Raw genomic sequence first — 22,548 nt, 5'->3', positions numbered from 1 at the left:
TTTGAAAACCGAAGTAAATACGCTGTTTCTCCGCATTTACCATAATGCTGAGAATACTTGTACACTCTAAATTTAAGTGCGGCTGATTTGCCACGGAGATCGGACTCACGGCTGGATTGACCCCAGTCTACTAAACCACTGTTTCTTCTCCACACCACCCCCCTGTAAAAAAAAAAAAACCGGGTCACAAAAAAAAAAAAAAAACTTTTTTTTTTTTTTTTTTTTATTTAATTTTTTTTTTTTTTTTAAAAAAAAAAAAAAAAAAAAAAAAAAAATTTTTTTTTTTTTTTATTACCCCTTTAAAAAAAAAAAAAAAAAAAAAAAATTTTTTTTTAAAAAATTTTTTTTTTAAAAAAAAAAAAAAAAAAAAAAACACTCGTTTTCGTTTTTTAATACCCGTTTCTGAAAGGAAAATCCAATGACCAAAACATACACGGACCAAACACCGACTTTGTCAAAAGATACGCCATTAAGTATTAAAATAATAAAAAAGGACATAATACAGAGAACTCTACAAAGAGTTCCTAAAAATATCAGGAAAACGTATCTTTGATGAATATTCACAGGAAGTAATCTCAAAATTCATCCAAACTGCTAATTTTACACGGACCTCTTACAGTTATTGCATTCACTTTTTACTGTATGTCATTGGTATGTACTGAATATAAAATGTCCATAAAATATGTAATTTATTTTGGGGTCATCAGTTTAGTCAATGATAGAAAAGAGATCCCTTAAGGAAAAAGGTTGGGAACAATGAGTAAAAAAAACACACACACACACACACAAACGCACACAAATAAAAGTCAATATCTCACAGTTGTTTGTTTCAATAAATCTTTTATAGAAACATGACAGAGTCTTTCTGTATCTCTGAACAGTGCAATCCACTACGTTCCTCCATAAAGCTAAACATGGGAATTAACAGATTATCATGAATTATCAACACCACTCTAAACACTCATGACTATGTGGATTTCATATACCGGTACTTGACATGAAAGCATGGACAGTGGGTTAGGTTGGTCACACTAAGCGACTAATATCTACATCAACGTTGACCTTACACATACAGTACAGACAGAAGAAGTAGTGTGAGACATTGACACAACCTCCAGTATGTCCACACGTAAGGACGTTTTTGGTAATAGGTTTGTGTTACCGTTGTGTGGAGTCACTTTCAGCTCAACCACCTCAACCAAAACAATCAACGACAAATGGCAAAGCATTCCCACTCGGTTACAGAAGGAATTCTCAATTGTCTTCATGTAAAAGCCCTTTCAACTTCTAAATACCCCCCAAAAAAGTTCAATTGATTGAAATGAAAGTGACAAAAATTGGATTTGCGTGTAAAATGATGTGTATGTCTGAGGGTGTGTATGAGATCAGTAGCTCAGTTATCAGGCAGAAAGCATCACACCTCACAGCAGGTACACACAGACTAATCTCTGTCACTCTCTAACAATAAAACAAAAGCCTGTCGTTGGATGGATCAAATCCCGCTGCTGCTCCTGTGTGTTCTCTGCGGAAGTCAGTGTGTGTTCTGTTTGACCTCTAGCAGTCGCAGGAACGACCTGCAGACAGACAGACAGACAGACAGGAAGGAAGGAAGGTCAGTTTAAATATTCAGATGGTTAACTTTCCTCTTGAAAATGTGATCAGTAACATAAAACGCTGGGTTATACAAACTTAATCTATTACGTTAAGTTGTTTTTAGATACATTTTTTCAAAATTCAAGTTAAAGAACATAGTCATTCAAACTGTGTTTTGTTAATACTTTATAAACTTTATTTATATTTTATAATCTATGATCTACAGCCAAGAAATCACTATTTCTTCAATAAATCCACATTATTTATTTTTTCAAACGTTGTAGTGGAGCTTGTTACTTTGTGTTATTTGCATTCCCAAACCTTACAAACACATTCGTTGTGGGAAAATCTTGACATAATTGAAGTGTCTACATCAGGTTTTTATTCACATTTTTGTGTCAAGCATTAAAAACAATTAAAAGCTGTATGTGGAGAATGAGGTGAAGAATGAACACACTCCAATAATGGGCAGGAGGAGAGAGAGAGAGAGAGACAGAGACAGAGAGAGAGAGAGAAAGAGAGAGAGAGCGCCTGTGCAAGTGGAAATTGCCGATCAGTGCAGTGTGTCCCTGTGGGCGCCTGCTTACATACTGCATACACACACACACACACACACACACACACACACACACACACACACACAGTATTTTTCCATATAGGCCACTTGTGTATTTTGTGTACATCAAAGCTGTTAAACTCAAACTAACTTGTATTTCCAGGAGCATCATCAATTCCATCCGAGCTTGAGGTCTCAAACTACAAATGTATAAGAGATAGACTGCATTTCAAACCGGGAATGTGGAGTTTGACAGATGAAAGATGTAGGTGTTTCCCATGCAAGGAGGGCCTCATACACATGTACATGCATTTTGGGAGGTGTAAGAGTGTTTTAGAGTTTGACCCGTATTAGTTAAAAACTTGTGCTATCTCTACCTCTGCTGCAAAATTCTCTCTCTTTTGGGTCTCTCAACTTTATGGAAGTGTAATGCAAAATGTCTAGAATATCGCTTTACTGTAAGTGCTAGTTTTTCAAGCAGTCTAAAAGTCTCAGCTCCTCTATCTCTGCAGTTTTACTGCAGTGGAACAACAGCTATATGGTAAGGTCCTCCATCTACAATATCCTGGAGCAGCAAACAATCTGTGGTTGAGCTAATAGGCTTTACCACAAGTGTTTTAACCACATGTTGCCTTAAATTGACTCAACGTCATAAAAACACTTCTTTTTCCCATGGAATACGGCATACACTGTAGATTACATGTATATTGTTCATCAATTTCTTCAGACCAAAGAGAGCACCTTTTATGGCTGCACCACTACATAAAAAAGGAGTTGCCTCCCTCCTTCTCTGCCTGCTGGACACCCAGAGTCCCACCACCTGTTGAACAGTGAGGGCCATGGCATCTGAGTCCAGCACTATGGGAGCTTTCCATTCTACGTCAGTATGTGTGTGTGTGTGTGTGTGTGTGTGTGTGTGTGTGTGTGTGTGTGTGTGTGAGACATGAGGTCGTTTACAGTGAAACAGATGGACAGAGTAAATATAACTTTAGACCTTGGCAGAACGTAAACAGGGTGATGAAATCTTGAATATGTGTATCTTGCTACAAGTCCACATACATGTCTACTACACATGAAGTATTGTTTTGTGTCTGTGGTTAGAAGAGACATTTACAGTACAACCACAACTACAAACCTTCATTTGCAGGTCAATTAATATTTTAGTAGAACAGAGTTACTTTGAACTGAAGTGAAACCAGTGAATAACTCATTCATTCAGCTGCAAGGATGTCCTTAACTTAGCTTTTTAGATAAGATTTCACACTCAACGAGGGATGAAAGGATTTATGATAGTCATAAGTTGATAATGGTGAATTTTCATTATAGTGATAACTGTGAACATCCTCACATAAATGAAAAAGCTGTCTAGCTGGCTAAAGTATAGTCCAATATTGATTTCCTGATTTATTTTGAACTGCCACAGGGGGGAGCCCGCATCTTTAAAGCCATTGCTCTCCTATCGAAATCCCAAGCCTGTCACCATGGCTGCTTGCCAACTGCATCCCCGTAAGAAACTAGATGTGTTGAAATACTATGGATACCAAACTAAACAACGACAGAGAGATGAGGCGTCCTATATATGATGCAATATTTGTTTATAAACAAATTGGGAGGTTTTAGTGCCTTTTTAAAAGTTTTAAGTGTAATTTGATGATTATCAGGATAATAGTGAGAATCGCAATTATTTTAGCCAGGACACACAGAATAGTGACATGAAATTTTCACGTCGTCCCACGACACTTGATATAGTAAAAAACATTACCTTGGTCGGAGAGCATCTGCTGAGCATTTTCTGTATTCCTTCTGCAAATAGAACCAAAAACAAGGTAAGAGCAGAGAAAAACCAAAGACTTCCAAGATTTTTGTGTACCATTACTTAGTACTTTGGAACTTTGTAATACATACTACTTTTACAATATAATATAAAATGTGTAACTGTATGAAGGATCACCTCTTGCCCTGGTTGAACTTGCACCTGCAGTGGCCACCTGGAAAAAGAGAAAAGATCCATTGGCTTTCTTTATATCTGCGTATTTGAGCATTTATGACTATGTATATGTGGAAGAGTGTGTGTGTGTGTGTGTAATTTGCATCTTACTGAACAGGATGGTGATGCCAATGAGACAGAGGACAGCAGCCAGAATCAGGCCTCCAACACGCAGTCTGTGGTAGTCTGCACAGAAAAAGGTCATGGTTAATAAATATAACTAATAAAAAAAGAAATGCATCCAAATAAAGAAACATTAGTAAATTACACAAGAAAACATCTTTAAAAGTAATGGTTAAGAATGAGCAGTAAAGGATTATTACACAAAACCACTAAGTACAGATCATCGTCCACGTTCATTGAACTTTCAAATTATAGTGAAAATAATTTAAAGAATGAATTACCAAAGGTAAATGGGTCATCTTCCACCGCTGGAACAGAAATTGAACAGGGTCAGTTGGAGGTTGGTTTGAACAGCAGATAAATAAGGATTTATAGAAACATCCACGTATCAAACAGTGACACAATAAAGTCAACAGTACAAAGTGAGACGGGCAAACACAATGGCCTACTTTGAATCTCTCGCTAATGATTGACATACCCGACCATCAAATCAATACCTTTCCAACTTAACCAATTTTAAGCACAAATGTAAAAGGAAAAAAAAAATTAAAAAAGATCTTTGGATCTCTTACTATTTTCAGATATAAATATCAAAGTCCTTTTTGGATGAGATCTAGTAACAGTTTTACTGAAATATTTACTGTAGTTGAAGGTGATGATTGAGGAAAAGTCATATTATATACTTACAGTTCTGTTCTTCAGCAAACACCAGAGACACAACTGCGAGAGTTCAGAAAGAGAGACACACTTTAAAAAGAGTGAAACATAATAATAAACATTTTGTTTATTAGGGACTATGAGGGTGGAAAATGAAGAATTTGGAAAGTATCATTCATGTGGTCTACGCATGACACTAAATATACTAATATAATATTAATAGGTATAGGAAAGACAGGTAAAGTATCATTTAGAAAAGCTGATAAATGAAACTGTCAGTGTCAATGAATAAATCACCTCTTAAAAAGCTCTTAAGTCTTTGTTATGGTTATTGGAAATCCAGATCTGTTTAGAAATGTTACATAAACCTCTCTCTGTTTCATCTCTCTCAGTGGATGTTGTTACCCTCACTTTTTCAGCACCGTAACTGTAGAGCACCTAATTTTCCATCTTATTTACAGTGTTAGGGATTGGCTTTACTGATAAGACACATAATCACATCACACACCCAGACACTTCAAAATTAAGAGTGAAGGGACAACCAGACTGCCAGTGATGTGACGATCTCTCTGACCGCTCATCCACCCAGTTGCCTTCTGTCTCATCTCAGTCACGGAACAATGTGTCACAAAAATATAAATACTTGAGCAATGTGCTGATGGGAAACAGACCGTGAGGCACAATTTCCTCTGTAAAGAGGAAGTGGAGCTAATAGCTCACAAGTCCTCATTGATGTAACATTAATAATGTTCAGTAGCTCTTTGGTTGACTAAAACTCATCAGTTCACTGACAATGGATAACAGATTTACTTTTTGACTTTTAAAAAGAGGAAGCTGCTAATTTAACTGAGTTCTTGGGATATTTTTTTTTTAGAGTTTTACTCACGTGTCATCAACACCAAAGCACCGATCTTTGACATCTTCAAGCTCAATGTTGTTTACCTGTGGAGGAAATACAGATACTAATATCAACAACAATATCACCGACAATTAAGAAGGTAATTAGACTGATACTAATATTTTTGTGTGCAGCTTTACACTAAGTTAGTTGCCAAAACCTTCAGAAATAAAGATATTAACTAAAAATCAGTGTCTATACTTTTTACTTATGTTTGTGTGTCGACTGAAAACATTAACTACGAATTGTGGTGCACTGATGGGCCACTGAACAAAGCTCAAGCTGTATTAACACAGGGTAAATAATATTATCTCCAGTCCCAATGGCGCAAGTAATGAAATTTTAAAGGTGTGTGTGCATATTAGAAAGCTGATTACTGTACTCTAAACTGGCTTGTACCAGCCAACAGAGTCAACAGAGAGACCTCAAGCAACATTTAGCCTTTCTGTGTTTCTAAAAGGACGTAAACACACAAACTAACTCATCACTCACACACAACATGCATCCGTTCCCTCAGAAGCACATGCAAAGACATCTGATCTGAGTTAGACAGGCATAAAGTGGTCTCTGTTGCTCTCTTTCACACCCAGACACACACACAGAAACTTGATCTAATGTCGATGGGTACAAGGTGCTCTAATGGAGCCTTAACAGGATGAGAAAATCTTTCTGGGTAATGCATCCCACTGCTGCTATGTCAAAGCTTCAATCTTCTTTTTTCTTGTTTCAGTGTCTCTTTTTAATTTAAAAGTGATGGTTATTCCATCATATAAAATGTACAGTACGTACGCATCCATGCAGATGTCGTCACCCTCTGCTACTGTCCAGATTTTCTTCACTTATTTTTTTACTAAATAGATTTCACTTGCAGACCAAAAAAATCCATGAGAATTTTATCAAAGTGCACTCAGCCTTCCAGAGCTATTCCTGTCTGTAATGTCATTTTAATCTTATTTCTAGCGTATATTATTGTATAGATGGTTAGCTTTTTGAAGTGCCATCAGTCAGTGGAAATACCTTTATTTTCTAATGCCTGATAATCGTTAGAAAAATGACAAAAAGCTCTCTTAAATACTTCCAGTCAAGGTTTTACCATTCTCTGCTGATACTGAGTCATAATTTACAGTAATCTGACTTATATCATCCTTAATGAACCTGTAGACTTCCCGACAGCTGAAATTACATCCCACACATTGTCTGTGTCCACGCTGTGTTAGCTGCCATGTGGAGGCAGCCGCAGAGGCAACATGTGCACTGGGAGGAGACACACCTTAAATAACACAGCAGTGATTTTCCACTTACTGCACCTTTCCACTCTGAGCACGCCATTATGAAGAGCAAACACACCTGTTCACATTTCAGCCTGGCATTTACACATTGCGTGAGAATTCACACAGACATGCATGCGTTAAAAACGACAGTGTACGGCAGCATTTCTCCTCTTTTATCTGAAGCTTTTCCTATTTGAGAAGGACAGTAGTAATTGGACAGAACACTTGAGTGAAAACAGTATTTATGAGTAGGTCCCCATTTTGCGTCTCATGCATGGTAAACAACATGTTTGTTAGACCTCACGGATTAACACACAAGGCTTTGTGGTGAGGAACACTGAATGTAAACTAGGCCTTCAGGATATGAGAAAATTCTGCGATGTGCGATAACACTGTTCCATACTGTGATGACTTGCGATAAATAAACAAATACTGAAGAGTGCAAATTAGCTATTCAGTTTCTATGCTTCTAGCTAAACAGGCAGCTTTTATTTTGGTAACAATTTGCTATTAGCTGAGCTAGCGTGCTGTACTTGTGTAAACGATAGCGGTGGTGAATGAGAGAAAGCGCTTCTTTACAGATTTACATGTTGATGCTTGTTGAACAGTGTTGGTTTTTTAATAGTTTTATTGCACTTACCTCACACACACTTACTGTGTGTATGTGGAGGAGCTGCAGCCACGACAGCGAGCAGACAGACAGGCTGCAGCACCACAATAATACTGAACACTGGATTTCTGTACCCATCCGTACATAAAAAATATTTTTCTTATTCACTTTGTCTTGTCTTTTGCGATGTGTTCATATCACGATGATGATGAAAATACGATTTATCGGTCAGTCCTAATGTAAACATAACTTGGGTCACCTGTAAACTCAGGTAAACAGGATGCAACTTCAACGAGGATACAGAACAGATTCAACTTCTAGCATTACCTATAGTTTGTGAAGTATATGTAACAGTGACCTTTGAGACACAGAGATCCCATTAAAGGAGGATCTAAGTAAAACAATGTGTGTCCCTCCTCTGCTGTTGGTATTTAGAATTTGGCAGAAAGGGAGAAAGAGAAGAGCGGGGCGAGTGCTTCTCTCCTGGTGCCTCTCCACAGCAACCCAAGGCGAGGCAGGGAGAATGTAGAGGATGGGAAACAGGCCAACAACCACTAGAGAACGGTTTACCTCAGGAGAAAGACACACAACAGGAGAGTGAGGAGGAAGAGACGGAGGGAAAAAACAGAAACAGGAGAGAGAGAAAGACAGCGATGGAGATGAAGACGCAGAGGGCAAACTGAGGGTGAGACTATTGGAAAGGAGAGGCAGAGGAGAGAAAGTGAGAAGAGTGGAAGGGGGGTAAAGAGACAGGGCAGGGTGAGGAACAGAAAGCAGGGGAGTATAAACGAGGTGGCGCCTCCCTCTTCCTATTTGAAGATCATATGCTAAAGCAAATGTTAGTGGAAGGTGGAGCCAGGAGGGGAGTGCTGGAGGCATGAAAGTCACATTGCCCTGGTGGATGAGTAAAGTACAGTATATACAACTATGCTTGCAATGCTGACAACATTCAATATCAATCAATATCGCTCTTTGACCATTATGGAGTGCAGATTTCTTCTTCATTGTTGATTAATCTGCAGATTATTTTGTTGACAAATTATTTTGTGTGATAAATGTGAGTAAGTAGTTTAAATACACAGTTTCCCAGAGCACACGGTAACATATTCACATTGCTGGTTTTGTCCGACTAACAGTCCAAATTTCAAAGATATTCAGTATGTTAACATAGAAGACAAAGAAAAGCAAATGATCCTCACTCTGGAGAGGCTGGAACCAGAAATGCTGTGGTATTTCTACTTAAGTGGTAACTTAAACAATTAAAAGATTATCAAAACAGTTGCAGATTAATTTGTCTATCAATCAAATAATCAACAAATTTTAGTTATAGTTTCACCCTACATCCAACTTTCACCAAACAAACAAGAACCATATTTAGTTGCAGCAAAAAAGTCTGATAGCAGAGAAAGCTTTACTGCAAATATAGCCCAAGAAGAGTACAGAGTCCCTGTGGAGCCACTGCTCCAGCTCCGCCTGGTCCAGGGATAAAGAGTTTTCTGTTCTGGCTCTGTCAAGCTATTCTGCCTGTCTCTGACTGTCCCTCGGTTTTTGTTTTTAGCTCTTGCTGCATCTTTCTTTTTTCTTCCTGTCTTAAGGAGTGTTTTTCCACTTTTTTGTCTCTTACTGTGTCACACCCTCTACTTCTTTCATTTGGTCTCCTCTGTCTCTGTAGGACACTGCTTCACACTTCTGTAAAAAAAAAACTTTCAGAATGGCCTGTTTGTTAAAAGCTACTGTTTCACACTGCTCTTCTGCTTTTGTTCAATTTCTGTCTCCTTTCCAATCCCCTCCAGACTCTTTAAACCTCTCCTCTCCGCTACTTCTCTTTTCTGACACACTCCTGCACGTCCCTGCTCCTTCACCCATCCCCTGTCTGTCCTCTCCTTTAGTTAAGTCTTTTCCACTCATTTATCCCCTCCCTTACAAACTCCCTGGAGAGCAAACTTTCTAGGCTCTTTGCCCATCTCACGCTCATACGCTCATCGTCTCCTCTCTTACCCACCAGTACACAATAGGCTGAGGGCTGTCAGATTGGGTTGGAACTCTTGTGGCTATGTATCAGCCAGTCAGGAACCCACCCACTAATTACTGATTGACTGTTTAAATTAAATGTAGCTGTTTCATAGAGACTGTTTCAACTTTAGTTCGTAGTTCCAATAAAAAAATGTCTCACACAGAAATCTGTTGATTATCTGTTGAGTATTAGGGATGATTTTTACTACTGCAAGCACCACAAAAGAAAATCAAATTACAGCCATTGTACTGGGGTGGAGGCAGGAACATCAGAGACACTTAAAGTCTGGTCAAATAAGACCAAAACTATCTGAATGGTTAGAAGGCAAATGACCCACCAAAAGTCAAATTCTTACAGTAAGTGGGGCAAACATCATTGTGGATGGTTAAAAACTGACTATTGCCAACAGACAAAACAACACAAATACATACACACAGCGGCTTTGAATGTGAAGTTTTTACTCCCTTGTGAAAAAGTTAAGGGACAACACACATCCAGACACCACTATGTGCACACACAATCATGCACAGTGTTCTTCAAGGGACTTGAGGTCCTTTGAAGAACTGACATTTGTCCCTTAAAACTTTTGAAATAGGAACCAAAGCGTTCTACTATAATACAGCTATAAAACAGTCAAATGTTACACATTCCTTCTTAAAACTGCTTGTCCAGTTCAGGGTCACGGGGTAAAGCGGCATAAGAATATGTGTGTGTATAAAAAACATCAACTAAGTCAAAAAAAATAATCAAAACCTATTTACACAGTGTGTTCTTCTATTTTGTGTGCAAGATGTGTGTGTTCCAGGATGAGGTGTGCACAGCATGCACATGTGACTTAGTCTCTGTTTCTATTTTTCCAACACTCCCCCCCAACCTACCCGTTCGAATGCTCGAACCTGGTGTGTGTGTGTGTGTGTGTGTGTGTGTGTGTGTGTGTGTGTGTGTGTGCGTGTGTGTGTGTGTGCGTTCCTGTACTGCACTACAAAGACAGCTGCCTATTCTCAGTGGCATTTTTTATTCCTAAATTAGCAGCACTGGATTCCAGTGTGCAGCACAATCTTTATGAGAAACACACGCCACACACACACACACACACACACACACACACACACACACACACACACACACACACACAGGAAAGTGCCAGACGTCATGGACTAAACACAGTGTGAACCTGCTTTGCACTGAGTGATGAATAATTTGCTTTTATCTCAGCTGAGACACAGTTGAACTTGTTCCTCCCTTCTCTTTACCAATGCACTCCTCTGTCATTTGTGACTACAATACACAATGTTTCTCTGGAACTCCAGGAAATGTGATGGATAAAGCAGATGACCAAAGATGGGTTCAAAATTGGGTTCAAAATGAGACTTCTCTGTCTCTGCGGCTGCTAAGTAGCTACGTGATAACAGCTAACTGCTTCTGACCCAAGATAAGTTTCAACAGATGTTTCTAAAGTGTTGAATGGATGTGTAAAGGGAAAACCAAGTGAGAGAGATAGAAAAGAAGACGGTGGGGAATACGTGGAGGCAGTTTACTCATGAAGAAGGGGAAAGATGGACAGAGAAAGAGAAAGAGAAAGGGAAAGGAAACAACATAAAGTTGGGAAGAGTGAACAGCAGCAAGCCTGGGGGAATGAGAGAGAGAAGCAGGAAGAAGGGAGAGCGTGCGGTTGGGAAAGAGAGGGAATGAGAAAGGATACAAAGACAGACAGAGGCTGAGAGGGAGTGGAGCATACTAGAGTCATGAGTCACACATGGCAACCACAAGGCTAGCAGAGAGCGACTAGCAACAGACTGCACGCTCCTCACTCTGCAGCCATAACCAGGGGATTAAAGGATGGAGCAGATCTTCCTCATCAACCCTTCATCTCACCTTGCACACATACTCATTTTAATTAACTTTGCACATATTTACTGCCCAAATAAACTTTGTAAAAGATCTGATGTTCACATTTGAACAGTACTGTGCCTCAGAGATGATTTTTGTATATTTTGAGTTTTAGTTTTGTATTAAATTGTTATAACGTTCCTATGAGGCGCCAAAAAACGGATCTACAACGTTTAACAAACCAGAAATGATTAGCTGTGTCTCTGCTGGGCAGTAAATAAAAGCTCAGTGGTTACACAGGGGACGCACTGAAGGTCACAGCCACATCCCCGGTATGATATCAATGTCTTCTTGTTGAGGTTTCTAAATTTGTGTTTGTGAGGCACCAAAGTGATGCGAAGAAAGGTGAGGAGAAAGTGTGTCTCGCCCAAGAGTGCTCTCTCTTTCTCCCCTCCACCTACTGATTTCCTCACTCACTCTCATTTTCTTTTTTAAGAATTGTGGTCATGTGAGGAGAGGTGAGGACAGCGAGCTAAGTCTGTTTCACCTGAGAAAGGAAAGACAACTCTGTCTGTCGCCACCTTTGTTCACCCTCTCTCCATCTCCGTCTCTCACCCTGTAACCTCTCTCATCTCTCTCTGCCTCACTTTTCTCTCTCTCTGAAAAACTGTGCTCATATCAGTATCATGGATGTGCATTTAAACATGTCAAAAGCAACATATAGTCGATATTTTGCAGTTACACACGTGTGAGCAGGATGTGTGACTTGAAATTGTTGGCCAATTATGCTACGCAGATACAGTGTTCTCCTTGTCCCTGATCTTATAGGGCTGTTTTGTCATTTTAAAATGGAGTCTATTTTTTGTCACCAAGTAGGCTACCAATTACCCTGCAGGGAACTATTTTCATATTTGTTAGTCTTAGCTGAAACTATTTTCACAGTATGTCAGAGTACAAAAATATATTTGGGACTGTAGTTCTAGTATAAACACTTGAGGAAATCAAATTACCTTTTTGATGCCCCCACTTTCCCTCAAGATGCCCTGTTTACTTGTACTTCAGTTACTGATGTCAAACACGGAAGGGACATCAACTTGTTGCAAGACAGACATAGTATAGACGGTTGCAGATAGCCTTCCAAAGTGTATGTTAGCTTAGTGGCATGTGTGTGGTCCTGACGACGCCCCTTGCTCAAACACACTATATTTTACAACTGCAGCACATTCTGGCCTAAGGTCATTCTGTGTAACACTGATCTCTCCTCGTATGCAGATTGCATTTTGGTGTGAAATCAGCTTTTGGTTCATGATTTTGAGGAACAGAAACTAAAACCTGACATTTACTAATGGCTTCTTGTTTATCCATGCACAGTCATATCCGTAACCATGGGTCACAGAAACCCACTGATAATGCAAAACAACAACAACAACAACAACAACCCACCGCTTGTTTCAACTGTTTATGCATCTCTATCCTTTTACAGTTAATGGCTCAAGGCACTCTGCCAGCCACCATCTTGTGCTCCCATACAGTGTAAAAACGATTTAGAAACCTCAATCCAATAAGAGCTGAAACAGTTTGTCAATGCTGGATCAGCAGAAAACTGATGGATGATCATTTGATAACCAATTAATTGTTGACATTATTTAGCAAGAAAAGGAACCAAACTTCAACATGTGAATATGATTGTTTCTTACCACTGTACATTGTGGGGTTTTTTATTGTAACAACAGTCACTAAAACATACTGACTGATTTGATGAATCACAATTGACAAATAATCAATATTTGCCATTTCTTTATACAGCGGAATTTGACGGCTCCTGTATCTGTCCTTGTGTCAATCTGTCCTTGTGCCACATAGTAGCAAACTGTTACCACCACTGCTCTTATCAGCTGGCCTTTTCACACACACACACACACACAAACACACACACACACACACACACACACACACACACACACACACACACACACACATCAGCTTACAGCATGTGTTCAATAAAGCGTGCAACAGTATGACAATATTGGAAAATTCCCCTGGGGAAGCTCTTCATTGGTATTTGAGGAGCAGAACTATCCATTTATTCCTAATAATAATAATGCTATTAAAGAGGCCAAGGCTTGAATATAAACACATAAAGGCTTTCATTTTATCTGGTGGGTTCAACCGACTAAAGGTACAGACACAGTCCGTCCGTCCACTGTAAGCCTGCTGTGGACTTTTTTAAGAGCCAATTGACGTGAATGGCGCTATCAAAGCGCGTGAGGGAAGAGTTTCGTTGGCCCGTGTGCGCGTGCCGTTCCATTGTCCTGACCCTGGTGGGCTCGAGGAGAAAAGTCAGCCGGATAACATTGTGGCCTTATGACACATGTTGTATTGTACTTTTACATTTAAAAGACGAATGAACTTTTCTGTGTGGAAATGAACGATACTGAGTTTGTGAGTAACTGAATGAGCCAGCTGATAAACAAACAACTGTTCTCCATCGCAAACAAACCTGTTGGGAAGCTAAGCGCCGAGGTTACATGTATCCTTAAAACTAGCCTGACTGGAGCTAAACTGTGCGTCACTTGCCTAAAGAGATGCTCCCGAGCATGTTTGGAAATCTTGAACCCCACAAACAAATTCCCCCGAATAAAGAAAAACACTTTCTTTATTCGGACAATCTTCTGTGTGAAATATGAGCTTCTTTTGTTCAACACTTACCTCTCACACGTTGAATTCAGCAGCGACAAAAAAAACGAGGAAATTTCTCACAGGCGGATGTCTGACTCAGTCCTAGCGACTTTTCTGCACTCTGTGCGCCAACACCCTGCCTTCACCACTGAGACACTCAACAGGTTGGCTCGGTTTTAGAAAAGGGGGCTGAGTTTAAAATTCTCGACTTTGTCAGGCTATCCTGATCCCGGGTCGGTTTCTGTGGCCCTGCTGGCTGTTGGAGCTGGAAGCGAGCGGGGCGTGGAAGCTGATCCAGAGTCAGGACTGAGAGCCCGGGAGGAGGAGTGGGGGATTAATGTTTGCTTGTCGAGAACGAAAATGGAGAAATTTGTCTGTTTGCGGTGATTTACACTTAGACTGGGATTTAGGTTGTTGGCTATTAACAGTTAGGGTCATAACAAAGCTGTAATAAAAATAATAACAATATAATATAGGCTAATAATTATGGTCCATATGACAATAGTAACTTAAAGGAAAGAGTAACACCAGTTAATTTGAAAAAACAACTGCAATACAACAATTTAGTTTAACATAGTTACATTTATTTTAATTTTGGATGTGCACACCAAAGGTTTCCAACATATTTTCTAACCGTGTCAATATTGAAATGGTTGACCACATGGTAATCTAACTCTACAGTTTATTATACGGCAAAACATACAATGAACAGAGGGAAATAATGACTACACATCACATTATGTTCCTTATGATGCACTATTTCAGTAACTATATGCAACATAATGACTAAACTAAGCACTACGTGAGACAGGCTGAATGTGTTGTGAAGGTTCCAGGTACAGGGAGAAGCAAATTTGTGAATATAAATGAGCCTGATTTCCATATAAGTACAGAGCTGGATACATTTCAGCATTAAAAACAAATAAACACAGGGGGGGGCTTCATCGTGACATTTCAATTTTTGAGACCGCTTTTACATCCTTCATAATTTCAGCAGCCCTTCACCTGTTTTTTTAAATCAATGGTATTTCTTTGCACAGGTCTGTACAGGTACAACCCCCCACCATGCACCCAATCTCTCCACCCCTTGCCTGTCAGCTCTTCCTCCTGGACCAAACTGGTTTGTCGGGCACGGTATCAGATTTCACTGTTGTCATCTTCGCCTTTTCTACAAGGTAAAAGAGGAGGGCGGGGCGACAGTTAGCGTGGCAGTTTGGGAAGAAAGACAAAGAGAGAGCCAACAAGAGGGGGGACAAGTCACTGACACTGACACAAACACACATTTTTGGGAGGTATAAGAGAAAAACGTACTTGTCCGTCCTAGAACACTTGTTGTCTGTGAAGGCAAAGTAGGATAATGTTACTGAGGTTACACACACTTCAATACACTGTTATGTCTTTGGTATTTGCATAAATTATGCACAGAAAACATTGTACTTGTTATTGTGGTCTGCATGGCTCAGTATAAATAACTAATGTCTTTCATTTCTATATTCTATCTCAACTCAGTTTCAGTTCAGTATTTTTTCCACAGTTTTACCGTGCTGGCTTATTTTGTCTGTGTGGTTTCAGGACTTACAAAGTATAACGCCGAGTCCTCCGGCCACCAACAAGCAGGCACAGATCAGGCCTCCAATTCGTAGCCTTTCATAGTCTGTTAGACAATAATGTTAGAGGTTAAGAGGGTCCTGGTGCACTGGACTAAACACAAATGCAAATCCAAAGCAAACATATTCTAAAATTAACTGGACTAATAAACTCATATTTGAGTCATGCTTCTAAAAGTCTTTTATATGACTTTGTTAACAGTCATTTTTGCAGTGGTTGATTTGTTATCAGGAAAATGCAGCTTGTAATAATATAAGTGAATACATTATACTGCACATAATCCATATAAATGAGTGAGTAGATTATAATATTAGGAGATACGAGTGTCTGTACTTACTGTAAACAAACGGATCTGCAGACCAAATGCAAGAGGAGGAGAAATAACAAAAGTTATTGGTTCACTTCAAGCAATTACCCAATGTGACAGACCATTGTAATAGAGACAAAGGAACTTAATGTGTTTGATTTCTTCCTAAACCCGTTTCTCAACAAACCAGTCTCAGGACAAGATTACGTAAAAGTAGTTTTGGCCTTACTTGCTTCAGTTTCCATGAAAAGGCTGAATAGCACTGCAAGAAAGTCAGACAGACAGAAGGTCAACTGTGTTCAGTGGGAGTTGTCTTTATTGCTACAGTGCAGCCATTTTCTTTCTTGTAAAAACAAGTAGTGATTTGAAGGATTTCAGGGTCATGGAGTACTTTTTGAACAAGTGAGCTTTTGTATGCTCTTAAATTCTCTTGAAAACAAAATATCTGGAATATTTACAGACAAAGTAATATGTACATACTTGCATATTATAATAAACAGTATATATTATAATTACAGTACAGTAGTTTGTGTTTTGTCAAAATTTCTTTCTGCAACTGTCAGCTAACATAATCTCCAAGAGAAAGGAGGATGATCCACAACCTTGAGACCACTTAAATGTTGTCCTTGTAGTAAAGTGCATTTTTGTTCTTTTTTTCTCATGACCCTGATGACGTGAAATGATATATATGTGTAAAAGTGACTGTTTTCAATTTTATTTACCTGCCATAACAGTCACTACAGTGAGATGTCCCATCTTCAACACAACTAAGAGTCAGATAAAGACAGAGAGAGGGAGAGAGAACATGATTGTGAGAAAGCATAAAAGACAAAGAGGAAAACTGAAGTGTCGATTTTTTTCCCATCAATTTTCCTTCTCAGGCACACATGTGCATACAAGCAACAAAGCCTGTACTTCTCCCTCTCCCCAGGCAAAGTGTCCTTGTTGTGTGAGAGGTCAGTGTCTCGTCAGCAGGGATGCATTCTGGGTGTTTAGAGAGTAAACAGTGGATCATTTTTTGTCTTGGGGCAAAACCCAGCAGGTTTCCAGACAACTTTCCTTTAGTCTCCACTCAAACCTCTCAAACTGTCAAACACCGTCATGTGCTTTACAGTATCTAAAGATCATTTCTGAACCTGTGATCTCTGAGCTTCAACTTCATACAAACAATTGAATTTATCACTAACTTTAGAAAGTTTATGTCTTATATAACATCCATATAGGTGAGAAAATACAGCTTTTTATAACATGCATTTCAGAGTAGAGTATTATTGTAAACTGCCAATTGTATGTACTTTGCAGATCATCAAAAGCCAACAGTTGACTGAAATATGTTTTATATTATTGATGCAGACATTTAAAATGTATCCTAAGGGTAGGAGAAAAGTGAGCATACAAAAGGACTTTTCAGTGACCTCACTTTAACCTCTAACTGGCCTTGGACACCCTTGGGAATCCACCTGGTTAGACTCATTGCATTTCTTCTCTGCTCTGCTTCACTCTGGCTCAAACTAGTTTTCCATTCACAAGTATTTTTTTTCCTGTCTGTTATTTAAACCGTGCATAGAAAGAGCATAGTGAATTAGCTCTAGACAAATCACGTTTGCTTTTTTCCATGTTTGTTAAATCTGACAAGAAGAGGTACGCGGTGTACCCAGAGTAAAGAATTTCACATCAAAATAAAAACAAAGATAAGAGACTTCTTATGCAGTTTTGGTTCACTTATCTTCAATCATGACCTCTTTCTTCTGTCAAAAAATGTCATTGCACTAATCAGTTAGCATGACATTAGTCAAGGTCAAACTGTAGACGGGCCTTTGTCTTTCAAATGCATCCCACTTCTCAGATGACACAGCAGCGGAAGAGAGAGAGCCACAGAAGAATGGGCTTTCTGCTTGGCTTTAAAGTGATTTACACACAATAATAAGGTTGGCCCACTCTAGCGTGGATGTTACAGTTCAGTGTCCTTAACATTTTACTGTTCTGTCAACATCCCCTGCATTCTTCACTCCTTTGTTAACCGACTTCAGTGCTGCTCTGCTTCTTAAATGTTTTTAAACCCAAATTCAATTTGGAAAATGTACTGCTGTCAGAGAAAAAAGGTTTACCAAACGATAGCAAAATGCTGCTTTTGTTAAGACTAACCAGAAATAAGCACATTTATCATTATTATCATTTATCACATACAGCCTCATAATGAAGGGAGAAAAGTTTTGAAATTCACTTGTCATGTCAAGAATATTTGCTATTCAATTTGTTCATATTTTCCTCCAAGGCAAATTTAAAAGCTCATCTTGCAGTAAAATCATCAAATGGCCTCTATCTACCACTCTCTGCTCTCACACTAAAACCATCAGCAAAAATGATAATCAAACAAAAACCAAAACCTTTAACATCAACGTTCCTGAAGAAAAGGTGACCTTGAACCCTAACCCTGAATCCCATCCTGCCCTGCTCTCCCATATAGTACCTCTGCTTACCTGCGTGGATGGTTCAGAAGCAGAGGAGTGTGTGTGAATGTTCCAAGACACTGCTTGGTGAAAAGCATGCATTTTCTATTTTACCTGAATACGTATCGCCTGCTCCTCCTCTTTGTTTGGGATATAAACTTCAGTGTGTGCACGTGTCCAATGTAAAAGTGTGACAGTGGCAGGGGCGCCGCGTTTACGTACATATAGTGGACTAGTGGCAATGTTATTTCATAAACATCAGTGTGTGTGCATGTGGATAATGGAGTGATTGTAATTTGTAATTATGGTTAATACACTAAACCAGGGGTTCTAAAAGTTAGACTGTGGGCCTCTCCTTTACACAAAGCTTGGAAATAGGCTCAATCTTACACTAAGACACAGAGTAAAATGTTCATATATTTTAACATTAAATCCATGTTACACTAGTTGTAATTCTCCAGCTTGACTGCTTTGACACACCAGTCACAAGTCTGTGTTTAAACAACATGGTGAAGAAGCAAATCCGAGGGGAGATCAGTCATGGAAAATATGAATAGTGGAAAAACTGTGATCATAGCAAGACATGATCTTCATCATCTAGCCTTCCAGATACAGCAGAATTAACTTCTTTTTTAAGCATATTCTTTAATTTTAGATGACAGAAAGACAGGAGGAGGGCATGACAGTGTGTGTTGTACAGTGCACTATTTCTGTCCTTCTTCCTCTGACTTCATTGATCTCTCTGTGGCTCTGTCAGGTATCACAGGTATCTCTCCAGTGCTCCTCTCTCTGTGGAACAGATTGCACTATGTTGGTCTTATGGTTGACAGGCATTCTCCTTTTTTTCTTTTACTAAATCTGGAGCAGGAGGGAAGGATCCCTTCAGGACTGATTAAAACTCACAACCTTGCCTGAAAGGGACCAATTTTTAAATTGGGAGTTGTTGTTGTTTGTTCTTGCATGTATCAACTCAATTCACTTTAATGACCATGCAGTTAAGCATGGTACGTTATGGTATCTGTGTAGATTTGTTAGTGTTACCCCTATATTTATTTATATATACATGTTTGCAGAAATATGCGAGTGCATGCATGTGTGACAGTGTTGATCTGGGACTATTTCTACCTTTTTCCTGTCACAAAGCTGAGGCATGCATCAGCCTCTTAACAAATGATAATACTGTGGACAGAGGAGATAGAGAATGACACACACACACACACACACACACACACACACACACACACCCACAGAGACGTACTGTAGCTGAACGTGTGTATGTGTGGTTATATGTGTGTGTGTAAGTGATAATACAACAATTTGGCTGCAGATAGAGTGGCAACTGGTGATGACAAGGCAGAGAGAGAGAGAGAGAGAGAGAGAGAGAGAGAGAGAGAGAGAGAAGAGAAGACTAGAGATACATTTTACAGGCTTATTCACTCCCATCAAAATGTTCATATTAAATTAATATTCACACAATATCCAATTAGGAACAAAATCTAAATGCATAATTACCTGGAACTGAGTTTTAAGGGCTCTGCAGCCACACTGTATCCATGTGTTTTCACTGGTTTCTGTCTGCATAAAGCACCAGTTGTCTGTAACATTGTTTAAGTGAGGTTAAATAAAGGTCACTTTGTCCTGTGTCAATGGCACGTCACTGATAGAATTAGAGGTAATATAGAGAGCGGATGTTCAGTGTTTTTTCTTTCTGTGGTGAAAATTACAATATTATTTTCCTGAGAAACACATCATCTCTTCCCCACAACTGAGTATTTTCATGGCATTATTAGGCACAGTACAACAATGTTAATGTTTAAATATATATGAAATTACCCAGGGTACTGTAATCTCTGCCATTTAAGGAGTTTACTAACAGTAGACTGAAGGCTCACTGATTTCCTGACATTTATTTAAAAAAAGTAATAACAATAAGGATGAAACTAGTTTAAAGTGAAAGTTAACAATTATATTAGCTTTATAAAGAAATAAAAAGATTGCATTTTTACAGCAGGATGACAAACTGCTTGCATTTCTGCTGTTGTTTACTTCACTATAATCTTGCTTTTTCCTGCATTTGTATTGATATTATTATTGTAAATTGTATTGTAAAAGCTCCTTTAGACCTGAAAAAGAAAGAAGAAAAGATCTCACAGGTATAGACAGAAGAGACGCCATATGGTCCTGCCGGATCAGATCAATGCTTCAGAGCATAAAACCTAATCTGTGATGTTCTTGTCTCAATGGTCCACCACGAGTGTGGTAAAAACAGAGGTTAGTTGTAGGTCAGTTAAAATGCTTCTAAAAGTTGTAAAGTCTATCGTCTGCTCTTTTTCTAACTCGACTCAAAATGATCAACTTGTTACTATTTAACTTTAACTGTAATAGTTTAACCCATGTTTCCTCAGGTATTGATGGGTGTAGCAAGATAAACTAATTCATTGTCAGTTAAAGGTCATCTTGAGAACACACACAGAACAATGTAGGTTATCAGTGGGCACACACACACACACACACACACACACACACACACACACACACACACACACACACACACACACACACACACAAACACATATGGCACCACATGTGTCTCTGTTATGGTGGTATTAAGGGTGTTTGTCCATAAACAGTAAAACTAAAGGTCTAAGAACAGGTTAGCTTACATAGCAGTAAGAGAGACCCAGTCACTCAGCAACAGAGCTTCACTTAGCTCTGGAAACATCCTGTGGAAGTAATTCCTAATCTTCCTTGCAGAATCACATTTGGAAACTCAAGAAAATAGAGCCTTGACGGTTTCCTCACATGACAGTGGGTATTGCGTATTTAGACAAGGTTACAAGAAGGGACTTTTTTCCCAACCAGAGCTAAGAAATGACGAACAAGACAAAAGACTCCCACTCTGAATGCACCACACTCATTTGATCCTGTGTCACGCAAACACCAAATGTAGCCAGTCATACTGTATGCTGATCACTGTAAGACTTCAATAGTTGTGGGGAATATGAAGAAATCAGACACCAGGATATGACAGAAACCTATCACGGAGTGAACCGAGGTGTAGCTGAGCAGCTGAGTCAACACGTTGCTCCACACTGCCTCTGTTGTATCAACTAAAAGATGGGGCAGAATTCCCCCCTGCTGATTGCCCTGGGTGTGTGTGTGTGTGTGTTGCTGGCTGTCCATACAGCTCTATCAGGTGTCACAACACGCAGTCAGGGGAATAAAGACCACAATCAAAAATACCAGTGGTCATATTAGTGCTCACCGAGCTGAATTCTAACGTTAATTTTTTTTATCCAATATGAGCAACTGTGCAGAGTACTAGTGTTTGAGTAGTAAAATAGCATCATTTCAGTGACTTTGCTAACACAATGGGGGAGCCGTGGAAGACCAAAGAACTTGTGGTAGACCATGAAACACAAACGTATGTGTTTCAGATCATTTTGAGAACTCAAGGCACTGCTGTTAAAAAATACCCATGCAAATTAAGAAAAAAATCTTCTCCAATTTGAAAACCCATGCACAGAATATCAAAGAAATGCTGCAAAGTGAGAAAACACAACCAATACAGAAACACTGAAAGTAGCAGTAACAGAAACTGTTTCCAGGGGACACTAACAGATGATGAACACGCCTTTGAAGTTATGGAAGTCTGCTATCCATGTGGTGGCTAAAATGTATTTTTTTTGGGTGTATATAATAATTGGGTCCTAGCTGTGGTCGGGCTTCTTGCAGTGAGTCTATATTTTGTTTTGATTTCTGTATTTGAAGCATTTTTTCTTTGTTGTTTCTGAGCTCTCAGGGACACCGTCCCCAAGGTCATTTCCTCTAACTTATATTTTAATTTAATTTAATTGACATCAGCTCCTATTGTTTCTGGTACTTTGTGTCAAACAACCAATAAAACAACATATCAACAGAAGGATAAAGGACAGAAACACCAAACACTGTGGAGGTCTTGTTCC

General features: G+C 39.1%; 1 protein-coding gene and 1 long non-coding RNA gene across 3 annotated transcripts; both read right to left on the bottom strand.

Annotated features, from left to right (window-relative positions):
* Positions 1 to 820: 820 nt before the first annotated feature.
* LOC127366907 (phospholemman-like) lies at positions 821 to 14,416 on the bottom strand. Of its 2 annotated transcripts, XM_051406329.1 has the most exons (9): positions 14,249 to 14,416; positions 5,803 to 5,858; positions 4,947 to 4,979; positions 4,541 to 4,567; positions 4,248 to 4,322; positions 4,101 to 4,137; positions 3,912 to 3,952; positions 2,301 to 2,349; positions 821 to 1,574 (listed from the first exon to the last, which is right to left on the bottom strand). In XM_051406329.1, the coding sequence occupies exons 2-8, from the start codon at positions 5,834 to 5,836 to the stop codon at positions 2,345 to 2,347; spliced, it is 252 nt and encodes an 83-aa protein (XP_051262289.1). In that variant the 5' UTR covers positions 5,837 to 5,858; positions 14,249 to 14,416; the 3' UTR covers positions 821 to 1,574; positions 2,301 to 2,344. The 2 variants fall into 2 exon arrangements, with proteins under 2 accessions (XP_051262289.1, XP_051262288.1); XM_051406328.1 differs by lacking the exon at positions 2,301 to 2,349.
* Positions 14,417 to 15,300: 884 nt separating this feature from the next.
* Positions 15,301 to 16,192, bottom strand: LOC127366908 (uncharacterized). The gene is made up of 4 exons (XR_007885407.1): positions 16,164 to 16,192; positions 15,798 to 15,872; positions 15,530 to 15,554; positions 15,301 to 15,386 (listed from the first exon to the last, which is right to left on the bottom strand). It is a non-coding gene; the product is annotated as an uncharacterized LOC127366908 (long non-coding RNA).
* Positions 16,193 to 22,548: the final 6,356 nt, after the last annotated feature.

This window comes from Dicentrarchus labrax, unplaced genomic scaffold, assembly GCF_905237075.1.
Source record: "Dicentrarchus labrax unplaced genomic scaffold, dlabrax2021, whole genome shotgun sequence".
Classification (NCBI taxonomy): domain Eukaryota; kingdom Metazoa; phylum Chordata; class Actinopteri; family Moronidae; genus Dicentrarchus; species Dicentrarchus labrax.
Note: the sequence above shows the minus strand (reverse complement) of the source record. Positions and strands in the feature narration are given on the sequence as shown.